This window comes from Ambystoma mexicanum, chromosome 2q (assembly GCF_040938575.1).
Source record: "Ambystoma mexicanum isolate Mex_15411 chromosome 2q, UKY_AmexF1_1, whole genome shotgun sequence".
NCBI classification, from domain to species: Eukaryota; Metazoa; Chordata; class Amphibia; order Caudata; family Ambystomatidae; genus Ambystoma; species Ambystoma mexicanum.
In genome coordinates this window covers 1,011,759,594-1,011,776,018 of record NC_090924.1, presented here as the reverse complement: position 1 = coordinate 1,011,776,018, position 16,425 = coordinate 1,011,759,594, and the positions used below count along the sequence as shown (strand labels likewise).

The 16,425-nt window shown below is 46.2% G+C and overlaps 1 protein-coding gene across 1 annotated transcript in view; it reads right to left on the bottom strand.

Moving 5' to 3' along the window:
- LOC138569908 (macrophage mannose receptor 1-like) overlaps positions 1-16,425 on the bottom strand; it is a 745,141-nt gene that overhangs the window by 295,628 nt on the left and 433,088 nt on the right. The window contains exon 15 of the mRNA XM_069648337.1: positions 11,476-11,608. Coding sequence (XP_069504438.1) covers positions 11,476-11,608 — 133 coding nt within the window. The remainder of the gene's footprint in view (positions 1-11,475; positions 11,609-16,425) is intronic.

Here is a 16,425-nt window from a genome sequence, read left to right as displayed (position 1 = left end):
TCTCACCGCAGAGGAACGTAGAAGAAGACGAGAAGGGAACCTGTGCATGTATTGCGGATCGCCGCTTCACCTGCTCAGGGATTGCCCCGACGTTCCACCCAGGCGTTCGGGAAACGAACACCCTCGGTAAAGCTGGGGACGCATTACCGAGGGAGCGAAGCTAGTCCCTTTGTCACCCTTTCTGTTACTTCTCCAGAGTGCACCGAAGACCACCGTCTTATGGTTATGGCTGTCACCTTGATCATCAACAAGACTACCATTCAGACACAAGCCCTGTTGGACTGCGGAGCCGCAGGCAACTTCATGGACACTCTCTGGGCCGAAAGGCAAGGCATTTCCCGTGTTGCCAAGGCCGAAGACCAAAAGGTAGAAGGCGTGGACGGAAGGCCTTTGAGCTCGGGTCTCATCACGCACACTACAGAAGTCCTTGCCTTACACATCATGCAACATTCTGAACGTTTGTCTTTCGACTTGATCAGGGCTGCTCACTTCCCATTAATCCTCGGGATTGGGTGGTTACGAAGACACGATCCTACCATTCTCTGGTCCGAGAACGTTTTGAGTTTCCAATCCACCTTTTGCAAGACCAACTGTCTACCTCAAACAGAATTCTCTACAGTACACACCTTTTCTGGTGAAGATCCCAAAACTATCCATTGTTTGCCTGCTTATCTCGCTGAGTATGCCGACGTAGTTACAGAGAAGATCCCCCTGGATCTTCCTCCGCATAGGCCAGAAGACTGTGCCATTGATCTTCATCCAGGGTCCTTGGTTCCGTTTGGTCGCCTGTACCCGCTAACCCTCCAGGAAAAACACCATTTGAAGGAATACCTGGACAAGAACCTAGCCAACGAACTCATTAGACCTTCTAAATCCCCTGCCGGTGCATCATTGTTTTTCATCCCCAAGAAGGACACCAAAGAACTTCGTCCTTGTATTGACTACAGGGGTCTCAACAAGGTCACCATCAAAGATCGCTATCCCATGCCCCTCATCTCCAAGATCATTCAGGCCGTACATTCTGCCACTGTCTTTTCTAAACTGGACCTGCGCAATGCGTATCACCTGCTCAGGGTACAAACCGGAGACGAGTGGAAGACGGCTTTTAGGACACCTTTTGGGTTGTACGAGTACCAGGTGATGCCGTTTGGGTTAGTCAACGCTCCATCTATCTTCCAGCGCTTTATGGATAGGCTCTTCTCGGATCTCCTAGGCAACTCGGTCATCGTCTATCTCGATGATATTTTGGTTTACTCTCGCACCCAAGAAGAACACTGTCTACACGTAGGGGAAGTTTTTCACAGACTCCAGGACCATCAACTCTCAGTTAAGTTGGAGAAATGTGTTTTCTCAGCATCAACTATACCCTATTTGGGATACATTCTTTCTTCGGCAGGGATAGCCGTTGATCCACGCAAGGTCAGTTCTATTTTGGAGTGGCCATCCCCTGCTTCTGTGAAGGACATTCAGAGATTCTTAGGACTCTCGAACTTTTATCGGAAGTTCGTTCCTAACTTCTCCCAATTGGTGCTCCCGATGACCTCTCTCCTCAAAAAGACCTCTTCGCCATTCCGGTGGACTACCGAAGCAGAAAGAAACTTTCAGCTGCTAAAACAATCCTTCTGTGTGGCTCCTATATTACGTCAACCCAATCAAAACCTTCCCTTTGTGGTGGAAACTGATGCCTCTTCAGCCGCTGTGGGAGCCGTCCTACTTCAGGAATTCCAAGGGAAGGAACACCCGGTATCATACTATTCCAAGACTTTGAATCCCAGTCAACGTAACTACTCTGTGATTGAGAAAGAACTGCTGGCAATGAAATTGGCCTGTATAGAGTGGTGTCATCTACTCCAAGGGGGAATGCACCCGTTCACTCTCCGAACGGGCCATAAGAATCTCCAGGTGTTACGCCAGTTTGAATGCTACAACACCAGACAAGCAAGATGGGCGCATTTCTTCGCGCAGTTTGACTTTAACATCACATACATTCCGGGCAACCAGAATGTTGTAGCCGATGCCCTATCACGACGTAGTGACTATCTTATGGAACTGGAGACCAATCCTGAGCTAATGTTTCCTGAGTCCCGTACCATAGGAACGTTATCCGCGTTCCTACAACAAGTCAAGGAAGACTCTACCGGAAGGTTTGAGGCCGATACCGGTCTAAAGAAGAAGAAGAACTATGTTATCCAAGACGGCCTATACATTGTGGACAAGAGATTGTATCTACCAACCCCTTCTTTCCGGGAAAAAGCTCTTTCCTGGTGCCACGATGCCAAGGTGGCAGGTCATCGTGGCATCTACAACACTCAGGAACTCCTACTGTGCCTTTTCTTCTGGCCTCGAATAAGGGAAGAAGCCAGGCTATACGTCCAGTCATGTATTACCTGCCTACGCAATAAAGCCTCCACTCAAAGACCTTTAGGTCTGCTTGAACCGGATTCTATACCTACCGGTCCATGGACCACTGTCTCTACCGATTTCATCGTAGAGTTACCTGAATCCAGTGGTTGTACCTGTATCATGGTTGTCGTTGACTCATTCACCAAGATGGCCCATTTTTCCCCCCTACCAGGCATACCATCTGCTTCAAGTATGGCCGAGGTGTTCCTAAAAGACATTTTCAAACTGCACGGGATTCCTACTAAGATCATCTCTGATCGTGGCAGCCAATATACTTCCCGATTTTGGTCCTCTCTCTGCGAAAGACTAGGCATCGAGAGGGCTTTAACGTCCGGGTACCATCCCCAATCAAACGGCCAGACTGAACGTCTAAATGGTACACTTGAGCAATGCCTAAGGTGTTTCGTCAATCAACGCCAAGATAACTGGGTTCAACTGTTGCCGACGGCCGAATTCTCGTACAACAACTCTTGTCATTCAGCCCTCGGTATGAGTCCTTTTTTCTGCACCTACGGTTACCATCCCCGTGCCTTACTTCCTTTGACCGGCATTGAATCCACAGTCCCTTCTGTAGAATCCATTGCGGAAAGCCTCCAAGAAGCTCATCGTAAGGCCAAACTAGGGCTCCAGGAAGCTCAAAACAGACACCGTTACCAGGCGAACAAACATCGGAGATCAGTTCCTGAATGGGACGTGGATTCCAAGGTTCTACTATCAACCAAATATTTGCCAAGGTGGGTGCGCCCTTCTAAGTTGTCTCCCAGATACATAGGGCCTTATAAGATAACCCAGATAATTAATCCAGTGGCCTTCCGCTTACAATTACCCTCTCAATTACATTGTATACATCCCGTTTTCCACTCTTCTCAGCTTAAAGACTTTCATGAGGACAAATGGTCTCGTAGGAAGACTGCCTCTCCTGTGCCAAAAAGTCCAAAGACCGACATCTTTGAAGTCTCTCAGATATGCGATTCACGTTATCACAAGGGTCGTCTAGAGTATCTGGTCCACTGGAAAGGATACCCACGATCAGAAGACTCCTGGGAACCTAAAGGACATCTGGACTCGCCCCTCTTGTTACGCAAATATCATCGTAGTCACCCTGGCAAGCCAGGAGGGGTGGACCATAGGAGGGGGCATACTGTCACGGCTCGGGGAGCCTGGAAGCTCTGGAATAGGTGGAAGCGGCGTACGGATATCCCGATCACGCTTCCTCTACCCAGTGCAGCGGTCTAGTCTTTTCAGCAACGTATCCCGACACAGGTTATAGCCCGCCCCTTCCTGTGTTCGGGTGCGTTGCAACGCTCCTGTTTTCGGCTGCTGCTTGTCTTTCGTGCTCGTGTCCCCTGCTACCGTTTTTGTTTTCCGTACTCTTACCCCCCCTTCCTTGTTAGTTTTCTTGTACCCTCTCCGGTCACCCCGCTCCGGCTCTAGGTACTCTCCTTCCCAGGTTTCTCTTTCCGGAGTTCGCTCCGATTCTTGATTCCTCCCTCTCCCCCTTTCCTCGCTCCCGTTCTCCATTCCCTTCCCGTCCTACCGCCTAACTTACTTCCCTCTATTACTTCGTTCCCGTTTCCTAACCTCCCCTTCCGCCCGCCTTTGTTTACTATTCTTGCCTTTCCGTCTTTTCAATCCTTCCGCCTTTCTTACTTACCTTCCTCCACTCGCCTTTTCTTGTTTATTGGCTCCTTCTGTGTACCGTACCCAGGAATACACTTCGGATTTGCCTTGCCTAGCCCTCTTACCTTGTTGCTGATACTTTGGACTTCCGATTTCTTACCTGCCTCTGCTATTCCTCCTTGGAGGCCTGCTGCCCAGTTCTGGAAGGGTGTGTGCCTCTTCTCCAGCAGATACTCAGCTCCTGCAAGTGTCAAGTGCTTCCTACTACAGACGATTCATCTACAGATCTCTGGGGTTTTTTCAGCCTCTGGCTTTTTTCCCCCTAACTCCGCGGCCGCGGAGGGTCACCACCGCTCACCCTTGGGGTGTCGCGGTGGCGGCCTCCTTCGGCCGCTCTCATCTACAAAAAAAAGGGAAAGCCAAGCCTAAGGAGAACCAGACCCTGAACCTACGCCGGGGAATACGAGGTGAGGAGGAAAGGGAAGTAAGGGAGGCCGAGATCCTACAGGATCAAGAGGAGATTCTCGATACCCTTGACAGAAAGTTCTCTTTATTGATGGTTCTTCAGAAATTGACCAAACGACTGGTGAAAGGCATACTGGATCGGGTTAGTGAAGCTGAACCAATGGGATGAATTTGAGGTAGTGACAAGGACCAGATTGCCTTCACATTACTCAGCACAAGCTGCAGAACTAGTGGCGCTTATTGCAGCGCTTCAGAGATTGGAAGAGGAGGAAGTGACAATGTACTCTGACTCTGCCTATGTGACATCAGCCATACACGCAGGTTTGTCTTGTTGGCAAAGGAGGGGCTTCCTCCATGCAGACAGCACTCCAGTGCAGCATGCAGCCCTATTGGATAAACCTATTGAAGCATTAGCACTCCCATTGACTCTAGCAGTAGTAAAATGCACAGTGCATACTAAAACGGAAGGCACAGATTTAGAGACCAAAAAGGCAGCTTATTTCCCAACCATTTCTAATTCTGAATTAGAAGGTGTTAAACAGATGACAGAACATTGCATATTGGTAAAGGAGGGCTTTAACATGCTGTCTATTGTACAGTTAACGGAGATACAAGGTTGAGCAGTACAGGAAGAGAAGGCTTTATGGAGGAAATTGGAGTATTCCTTATCACCCACAGAGGCAATTTGGAGACAGGATAGCACTGGAAAGCCAGTTATGCCTCTAGTATTATTGAAGGAAGTGCGGGAGCAGCATCACTACCCCACGCATATGACTCAAGAGAGTCGTGTTGCTACAATTGCAGAAGGTTGTTTTTCGCAACATCTGCTGAAGCATGGGGCACCATTTATTGTAAACTGCATTGTGTGCCAGAAATGTAATACAGGTCACACTTTGCGAACCATGAGAGGCGCAATTCCTAGGCCCAATTGCCCATTTCAGCACCTACATATAGATGGTGTAGATATGCCGCAGACATGTAATGGCTACATATATATGCTGGTCCTAGTATGTCCTTTGTCTAGATGGATCGAGGCAGGACCATGCATGCACCCTGATGGCAAATGTGCTGCCAAGTTTATTGTTCATGAGGTGTTTCCAGGATGGGTTGTGAGTGAGGTTTTGCATTCTGTCAATAGACTGCATTTTGTAAATGAATTGATTGAAATAATAGGTGTTTTATTAGGTTTTAAACACATGTTTTCCTCAACTTACCATCCACAGGTGAATGGCATCTGTGAGAGATTAAATGGACTGCTAAAGGAAAGGATTGCAAACATAAAAATGACTTCAAAGAAGGGATGGCTACATTGCCTACCCCTTCCCTTGTATGCTATAAGAAATCAGCCTGGCTCAGATCACCATCTAACTCCTCATGAGTTGGACGCTGCATGAGAACGCCCCCCTTGCTCTAACAAATAGGTTAAAAACTGATGCCCATAGTGTAGCGAAGGCAATCAGTGATGATATTCATGCTTAACTAACAACAATGACTGCAGGTGTTTCTTTCATGTCTCAACAGGTCAAGAATGGAATGGAGGGGTCGAAGAGAAGTGACAAAGGCGATCAATCCACTGAAGCAGAAGATTTGTTAAAGCAACCCAGTCTATGTGCAGAGGACCAGGTGCTAGTGCAAAGGTTTGTATACAATTGGAGTATGCCCAGTTTTGAAGGGCCACATGAAGTGGAAGAAGTCACCCCTACAGCTGCCAAGATAAAAGGAAGAAGAGCTTGGCTGTATCTGAACAACATTAAGCCATATAAAGGAGAAACCCTGACACATCCTGCAGCTACCAACGATGAAACAAGAGAAGAAGTTCTGACTCGTTCAATGGCCAAGAGCAAAGACAAGGAAAATGAAGAGCACAACATCACTTTGAGTTGATGACCAATATCTTTCAACATTCAATAAGGAATAAAAAGTCCTGCGCTTATTATGGAACCTTTGTAGATAGGCTCAAGAGACGATGGGCCTCATTACGAGGAAGGGGGTAGTGGATTAACGGCGCCGGTAGATCTGCCGGTGCCGTTAACCCCCTACCGCCTCATTAGGAGGTCTGCTCGCGGGACCCGCTAAGGACGCCTGGTTTCACCAGGCGGCCTTAGCGGGTCCCGCGAGCAGACCAGGATGCAAACAACGGGCCCGTCATTAACAGGCCCGTTGTTTCCATCCTCCCCATTCCCATTGAGCTCTATGGGAGCTCGAATGGGGATGCACCGGGTCCAGGTTCCCTGAATGGGGAAATACTGGGCAGTCCAAGGTCAGAAAGGCCCAGTATTTCCTCATTCAGGAAAGCCGGACCCGGTACCCAGAAGGGGGGTAGCCATGCCGCAAAAAGCGGCATGGTTACCTCTAGGGTCGTAAGGAGGCCCAATGTTTGAAAGGAGTTGAAAAAAGAGAAGCACACTTCATCTTTATGTTACCCATTTTTGTATTCTGTTTTTACTTATATATTACAGTCTTATATATATTACAGTCTTATCCTGCTTTGGTAAGAAGACCCGTGAATATTGTGAAGATATTTGGCAATCCTAAGAACAATCATATTATTTTCAGGATAATCATAGCAATTATCTTACAGTTCTTGATATAAAAGTGTCACTCATAGAGAATATTTGAGTAACATACTAAAGTAAAAACAAGATGAGGAGGTTCAGAATATAGGAGACTCATTGGCATGAAGAAAATCGAGTTTTTGTGGAATAATAATTGTGATATCATTCTGCATTATGATTTGTGTTTTCATCCTGATTGTTATGGCATTTAGAAATGTTATAAGAAATAATAAAGATACGGTGGGTAACAATGAAACATTTACTGTTGTCCCAGATGAAAGCACAAACAGTATCCTTTATAATCTTATCAGCCACCTATTTCGATTTAAAAGGGGTGTTGCGGAAGACCATGAAGATAAAAATACATATCTTGATAATTCGGCTCATTTAAAACATAATCTATGGATCAGCACATGAAGGAGGTGGGAGAGAGAACATCATATGAAAGCTGCTATGTCTTTTCCTTAATACTGTATGCCATAATTGCAGCAAGGACATTTATTGACAAAGAAATGCCTCCGCAGAATGCAAAATGTCTCAGTCCTCTAGATTCATGCACAACCAGAGGGCAAGTAGAAGCAAAATGGACAACTATACAATGGCGATCAAGAGGAACATTTCCATAGGAAGAGGCTTATGTGAATACACGAAGGATGGAAAGTGGAATGGGTTGGACAAGCAAAAAACATATGCATCCGTCACAAATTGGAGAACAAATAAAAATTACCTAGAATAAGAGAATGGCCTGTTCAGATATGACTGAAAGAGCAGGAGAACCAGGATGCTGGGAATGACCTCAGCTATTGGTGTATGGACGTGTTGCCACCAGTACCTGATGGGAAGAAGGACTATTATCTTGCCCTGCACACTTATTGAAGATGAAACCAATAGGCATAGTGCAAATAGTGAATGACAACTGTCTAGAATCATGGGCTAAGTCCTCCAAGTTACTGATATGGGGAGACAATGAAGCAGGACCAGTATCTATAGTTTCACTTAAGAATGCAGCAACATGCTTCACGAATGAAGGTCTGGTCCTGGTTGGAAAAAACACAGGATTTGGACAGATAATCGAGGTCCCACGAATGAATGGAGGAACTGCCGTACTGATGGACCGCTATTGGGCCTGTGGATCCAGAGCTTAACATCAGAGGAGAAAGAGATCGCTCAACCTCCACTGGCTGAAGAGGGAGAATTATTTCTCATCAAAATCAACAAAGGCCTATGAAGATATTCCAGATTAGCAGAAACTGTTCAGCAAGACAGCAATGATAATGATGTCCATACGCATGCCAGGAGTCCAGACTGCAGTGAATGCCAAGGGGCTGCAGATTACAAGATGGGAGCTGTTACAGACGATCAATGCAAAAATGAAAGGATTTAATGCAATCAGAGAAGAACTGAGAGCCACCAGGCTGATAACTCTGCAGAACAGGTATGTCCTGGACTTAATTACTGCAATGGAAGGAGGCGTGTGCACCAAGGTCGAGCATTCTTGCTGTACGTTCACACCATCTCATGATGTAGAAAATGGGACCCTGACAGAAGCAATAACTATGCTGACGACCCTGCATACAGAGATGGAAGATGAAGTTGAGGAGACAGCAGGAGATGACTGGTTTTCATTCCTATTGTCAAAGATTCCAAACTGGTTGGTGAATGCCTTCAAAATACTTGGAGCAATACTAGTGTTGCTATTTCTAGGATTTTGTCTCATACGGATCATCTTGGGACAGTGCCAGAAGACAGCCAAGAAAGCTATTGGGTTGAAGATAAAGGCCCTCATTACAAGTTTGCCAGTCTGGAATCAACGGTGCCGGTAAGCTTACCAGCACCATTGTTTCTGGACTGGCAAACTACGAGTCTGCTGGTGGGTGCCGTTCTACCCGCTAAGTCTGACCCTGGCCGGCTTAACGGCACCCGCCAGCAGACTTTCACAGAAGCACCGGCACCGTCATTAACATTGCCTGTGCTTCCATGGTCCCCATTCCCATGGAGACCTATGGGACTCCACAGGAATGGGCATCAACATTTTACCAGCGCCTGACTTACCGGACCGCCGGGGCTGTAATACCCCGGGTTATTCCGGTAAATCAGGCACCAGTAAATCATTACGGGTCCGGCGGCTACCTGCCGGTTTTTCCGGCACGTTTTCTGCCAGACTCGTAATGAGGGCCAATGATTGATATAGATGCTGAAACTGGTGAGCAAATGCAGAATGAGGACAGTACCCATGAGAATATAAAGAATAGCACCCTTGCACCTCCAGGAACAAAGGTTTACTACCCTATGGATCATAAAAAACATGTGGGATGTTAGATATTCTGTCACCATCAGGAGAATGCTGTCTCATGACCTAGAGTGTGGCTGAACATATAAAGAATGCAGGTCACCAGAGGGGGTGGCAAAGATATGGATCCCAAAGAAACCACAGTATGAAGAGAAGATAGAGGAGATTGATGAGGGGAATGTGGTTGAGGACTCGATGAGAGGGGGGCATGTAGAGCAGCAGGTGGGTGCATTTTCTCTAACTCCCGCCCCCTCAGCGCCAGTTTCATTATGTTTAAGTCCTGCTAATGAGCCGAAAGTCCAAGGTTGGGTGAGAATGCCAACTAATCAGTGCGTCTATGGCGTAATCTGCTATACAATGTTGCATAGACCAATCGGCTGCAACCATGTCTGCTATAATCAGTATTATACGTATTAGAGATAGTTTGAGGTGTGCCCTACATATAAGGGACAGCCAATGGTGTACTAACCTCTATCTTTTCTATACATAGATATGTTAGCCTAACCAATCCATCCCATCAATAGGTTTAACAGTTTGTCATGTAGAATGACATCATAGATGATACAAGTTGGGGTATAAAACCTCTATATGTGTAAGCATCTGTCCGATGTCTGCCAGTTTGCCCTGCTTTATTAAATTGAGAATAAAGTAGTACTTTGCCATATTCTTTGAGTCTGTCTGGTTATTTGGTCTGAGATTTGCATTGTAATCCCATCTAGCACAAGAGACGCTTCAAGGTGCTAGAGCACAGTACATCCAACCAGGGAGAGGATGGGTTGGTAGGAGGGGCAAAGGGGGATCTCACGAGGGCTTGGGACCCATGGCAAAGTGGGCCAAAAGGGGAAAGGGAATTCCAGTGGGCACGGGCACTCAAAGGAGGGCTTACCTTGAGTGGAAGATATCCTTGTACGAACTGGCGAGCTAAAAGAGCTTTTGGATTGAGCGGCAGGGACACTAGCTCTTCAGCTCCTTGTTGAAACTACCGGTCACATGGCTGGTACATCCAGCCAATCTGGTTGGGGAGAGGGTAAGCTGGTAGGAGGGGGAGGGGGGATCTCAGGAGGCTTGGCACCCTCTCATGAGGTGGTCGTCACTTCTCTCAATTTCACTATAATGACCCTTCAATTTGCAATAATACCCTGCTTTTTTCCTTACTCCACGAAAGGCACTTAAACAATGTGAAGTCTTACGACCCCCCACTTCCAATCCCTGATTTCTGCCTCTTTTTCCCCCTAGTCGGTTCCTTGTGCTTGTTTGCTACCCTGTGACAATTTGTAGTCCCCGGTTCTGTCCCATAGTCTTATCTCAATGTTGCTGTAATGACCATTCAATGTGCGATGATACCCTGCTCTTTTTCCCAACACACGGAAATTTGTCTTTATAATGTCATGTTCCTACCCCGTCCCCGGCTCCCAGGCCCCCACTCGCGATTCCTGATCTCTGCCCTTTTTAACCCCCTGGTTTGTCCCTGGTCCAGGTTTGCTCTCCTGTAAATATTCGTTGATCTCCCTACCCCTCTTCTGTCTTCTCACTGTTACTGTTGATGTGTCACACTTCTGAATGCTTCCTGATTGCATGCTCCTCCTGTTTGGAGATTAGCCAATGTTTTGGCTGTACTTATTGGGACCTGCCTTAAGATACTCTCTGCTCTGTGCAGACCCACTTACTGCCCATCTCTTACCATTAGGCCTAGCTACTGCTAATGCCAACCTGTTCACATATGCATTTCATATTTTGCAACAAAGCATGCACTGGTCTTCTGATGCATCATATGGCTATCATGCAGCTTGCATCTTTTTGCAATTACTCAGCCACACATTAGAGGCACTAACAAGAATACAGCACGATCATTTGTGAACAACATTGACCAACATAGGAAAGATTAAAGCCACACACCCTTCCATCCGCATACCAGACAGGTGAACAACAGTACGAGGTTACATCATCGGCAGACGAGTGCCATGAAAATATTATTTAGCATGACAAAACATTTGAGAAGCGCTGCACAGAACTACATTCCCCATGCATCTCATGCTTATCGATTTAATGTGTAGCATTGTTGTACAGAAAGTGCAACTATGGATTTCATCATGTGCCTAAAGAAATATAGATTAGGTTTGATTACAAATAAGTGTGACAGACCTTTGCTGATTTGACAGATCCAACTGTGGGAAGAGTCACAGTGTCTGTCATTCCACTGCCTGTCAAACTCCCCACAGTTTTCAATTCCAAGATGATTGTTGGGCTCTCCATAATCCCAGTTTTCATAATTCATCTGTAGAAAGAACACAATAATGTTAAAGGCTTGAATGAGACTATAGATTGCATTTGCTATATTGTAGTCATCAGTAGGAGCATAAAAGTAGATTAACACCTGAAAAGAAAGGCACATGGCCGTGTCTGAACAACAGTGCATGCAGTAATGCCAGTAAAGCACATACAGTTGCCCAGCAATACACGGGATCCAACATGATATGAAGATCATACGCAACATGTTCATCAAAATTGGTTGTTTTTACTCTACAATCTCCATTAGGGAAAGTATATGTTGGTAAAACCTCAAGATGAGTTCACAACCATATTATTGAGCACAAGTCAGACATCGGATAATGTCATTATTGGCACACTATTTTTGAAAAGTGAACCTTAAGAATTTTCAGTTTTATGTTAGAAATGATTGGGAATCAAATACGGTGCCCGGAGACGGTGTCTCATTATATGTTGGATTGTGTGAGGTTTCATGTGCAGAGGTAATTGCTCAGAGTTAGGATAATTGGCATTGTGGTGGTTCTACGGGGTTTACCTGATCTGTTCTTTTGGAAAAGAGGGGTGGAGGATAAATTCCTGCTTCAGTTTGTGTGGGAGACTGGGAAGTGGGAAGAGATCTAGTAGTGGTGATCGGTTGATTGGTGTATATTTTGGCGAACATGATCTAGTTAGATGGAAATCGCTGGCTCTGGGTTTCTTGGGTCACCCTAACATGAAGAAGAAGAAGAAGAAGAAGAAGAAGAAGAAGAAGAAGAAGAAGAAGAAGAAGAAGACGAAGAAGAAGAAGAACAACAAAGCATTCTTCAGCAAAAAGAAACTGAACGGATACACAAATTATTGAGTATGAGTCCACGATAGCTCAATGGGAATTTTGGTTTAATGTGTTTTTAATAAAGCCACATTTATGTTATCAGACAATACAATTGAAATGCGATCGATGGGAACAAAATTCTGAATCCAAGATTGTTCATTGATAAGGTCAGAAACAATACACACCCCCAATTAGACTAAACACAATCAACAGCATTTAGTTGATCACTAGTAAAACACTAGAAACAGGGATGGCACAATCATAATCCTGACTGGTAAATAACACAGAAAACAGCTACTTGAAATATCAGTATGAACAAAAGAAAGGATGGTGAATCAAAATGGAAAAAAGCAATTAGACCCACACACAGGAACGTCAGATGCAGAATCTCGAACATGATTTTTCCTGGCTTGCAGGGGCCAGGAGTCTTGTGTGTGCGTGCAGCGTGAGAAATGTGTGCTAAATAATGCACAGACACCAGTTGAGGGAACACATCTTTATTTCACTTCCTCCTACACAATGCCGTGATACGCGGCAGACCTTTCCCTGCACATGCACACTATCCCCGCTTTCATTGGCTCTGCCTCCGTGATGAGGCTCTGCCTACGAACAATTAACTGTGTCCTCCCCGGACACAACATCTTCCCCTCTTGGCAAACGAATACACTCTGCTCACAGTTCCTCTTAAATCTCTTCTTTCAATCTTCCTGGCCTCTTGATGAACCGCTGGGGTCTTACATGCGTCTCCGGTTCTGGACCTGCCCTTACACCTCTTGAGTCATCTCTTCTTGGCTCATCCTGCTCCTCTTTGACTTCGCTCCCCTGTCCATTCTCTTCCACTTCTCCTTCATGATATAACTGTGACATGTTTCATGTAATCACACGCCCTGGAGATCTGGCAGTGACCATTGACCCCTAAATTTGAGAGATTACCAGGGGAGCTGGGTCGAACTTGGATCCACACTTTCTCTCTTGCTTGTGTTGCACAAGCACCTTGTATCCTGCCTGTAGAGTGAATGCTCGGGCTCTTCTCATCCGCGTCCGTCTTCATTTCCTGCTTCTTGACAGCGTCCTCACTCTGCAGCGCCAAGAGGTCACTTTCTCAGGGCTCCTCTCAATGAGGAAGCCTGGTTCTCACTTTTCTCTGGAGCACAAGCTTGGAGGGACATTTCCCTGTCATTCCTTGTGGCGACTTCCTGTAATCTCTGAGCATGCTGCATACTGCTTGGTTCAGCGATACCCTGTTCAGTTTGTTCGGCTGTAGTACCTTCTGAGACTTCCCATGAACTTTCATTGGCCTGAGACCAGAGCAGTGTTATCTTCAAATGCTGGATATTCATGTGGTTCATGAACCTTGCAAATTCCAAACTGCAAAACGGTGGTCCATTATCTGACTTGAGAATTCAGGAACACCCCACAAAGATAACAGGTTGTCCAGCTTGGGATGACAGTGCTAGCTGAAGTAGAATTAATCATTTGTACGAGAGGAAACCGAGAGAATGCGTCCATCATCACCATCCAGTATTTCCCACATCCGAAGGGTCAGAAGAAGTCAATGGCCACGTGCGTCCATGGGACATTCAGCATTTCAGACATCCTCAATGGCTCTGGGGGCTTTGTTCTGTCCATGCACTGACACAGGTGGCACCTTCTTACCATGTATTCTACCATGTCATTTATCCCTGCAAACCACACGGTGTCCCTTATCTGTCTCTTGGTGGCAACCATTCCCTGGTGGCCCTCATGTGCTACGACCACCAATTGCTGCTGTAGATCCGCTGGTATGACCATGTAGCTCCCTCACATTATAATGTTTTCAGCAGTCAGTGCCAGCTCCTCCTTTACATTCTTGAAAGCTTGCATGTCTTGCTTGCTCACACCTCGACTTTCCCCATCCAATTCTCTCCACCTCCGAACCATGATGAACTCTCACTTTCTGTAGTATTCTATCTGTGAGGGTGTGTTCCTGTGCCATGCTCATGGTGAGCAGTTTTGGTGTTCCTTGCTGAGTGAGAAAGTTAATGTACTCTTCAGCTATTGATGTCTCACTCCTCTGCTTCGGAAGGGGGTGACCCAATATTAAATCTCCTGGATTGTATTCCCTCCCAGGTTTGTGGATTATTGAGAAGTTGAAGTCCTTCTGTCGTAATCCCCATCGCTCAATTCTGGGAGGCATCTTGCATTTTGGATTCCTGTATATGGTAGCCAGTGCCTGATGATCCGTGATCATTGTAATTGACTTTCCAAGCAGGAACATCTGAAAGTGCTCACTGGCCCAGACTACTGCAAGTCCTTTTCTGGCAGTGACTATCTCTGTTCCACTTTTGAGAGGCTCCTGGAGGCATATGCAATGATCGCCCGTGGACTGTCTCTCCCTGGGCTGTGCTGGGCCAGATGGTACCCAAGCCCACCGGGCTGGAATCAGCCGTTAGCTCGGTACATTTTGTCAGATCGAAATAGGCCATGCATTCCGCCAATCCGATTTCCCTTTTGATGTGCATGAATGCTACTTCACAGTGGCGATCCCATTAAAACTCCATGCTCTATTTGGTACGTTCCCTCATGGGGGCACTGATGGTGGCAAAATCCTTTTGGTACCGGCGGCAGAAGCTGGCCGTGTCCAAGAATGAACGCACCTCACTCACGTCCTATGGGGACGAGATCTTAGTGATGGCCTCTACCTTTCCTGGGCCAGGCCTCATTCTACCTGGGGAGAACACATGTTTAAAGAATTTCAGATTCATTTTGTGAAATTGACATTTCTCTGGATTCAGCATCAACCCTGCTTGTGACAAAGCTGTGCACATCTCGTGTACGGCTCGATCATGTTGTTCCCAGTCTTTTTCAAAAACCAAAATGTCATCACTGTTATTAAAAGAGTTTTTTACATGACTAATCACTCTCCTGATGCTCCTGGAAGATTTCAGCTGCAGATGATATTCCAAGACAGAGTCTTTTGTAGCGAAATAGTCCTTCCTGAATTGCAAAAGTCATTATATATTGTGATTGTTCATCGAGTTTGATCTGATGATACCCTTTGTATAGGTCCAACTTGGTGAATATTGTGGCCCATTTAGAAAGCTGATCATGTCATCCAAATTCCTTCCTGGATGTCTCTCATGCTAAACAGCTTTGTTTGCTTGCCTCATGTCTACACATAGACACATTCTGTCGAACAAACCTCGTTTGGAGACAGCCACCACATGCAAAATCCAAGGAGTGGGACCACAATCAGGTTCTATTATATCTTCTTTTAGCAGACACCTGATTTCCTCCTCCACTTGTGGTTGCAAAGGGATCGGTATCCTTCTAGGATGTTGGGCAACCGGGACAACTGACCCGTCGATGTTACTGGTTTCCCTCTCAGACAACCAATTCCTCTGAATAACTATGAGCATTGCTCATGCATCAGCCCCTCATGTCTCATGGCGTGTGTTACGGCAGCAACTCCCATTTCTACTGCCGTTGGTCTCCCAGGAGATTGCTTCCCAGGATTTCCCCTTGAAGAACGTGCAGTTCCGCAATGGCGTGTCGCCCTTTGTAGCTTAGCTCCATTGTGAATTTTCCATGATTTCGAACAGGGCCTTTTGCAGCCCACTGAAATACCTTGAGCATGGACAGCATCATCAGGGGGCGGATGCGCCATCTTGCGGAACTCAGATATGGACATGATATTTAACATGGCTCCATCGTCAATGTTGTACTTAGCCGGATGCTGTCCTACCTTAATGTCGATGTTTCCTTATGGGGCAGTCACCACGTCAGTCATCATATATGCATAGTGTTATTGGTTTCTTTCTTGGGAAGGTGTGGGTGATGGAGATCAGCCTATGACTTGTCAGACGTGGCTCACCAAATTTCTTCTCACATCTACAGCTCTTCTGGGCCCTGCTCTGCGCATGTTCAATTCAGGTCTTGTGCCTGCATGTTATTTGGCGGCGTGTTGCACACCCTCGCCATGTGATTTCTCTCCCACAATTTGCACAACTATGTCCAAATGCAGGACACTTTAT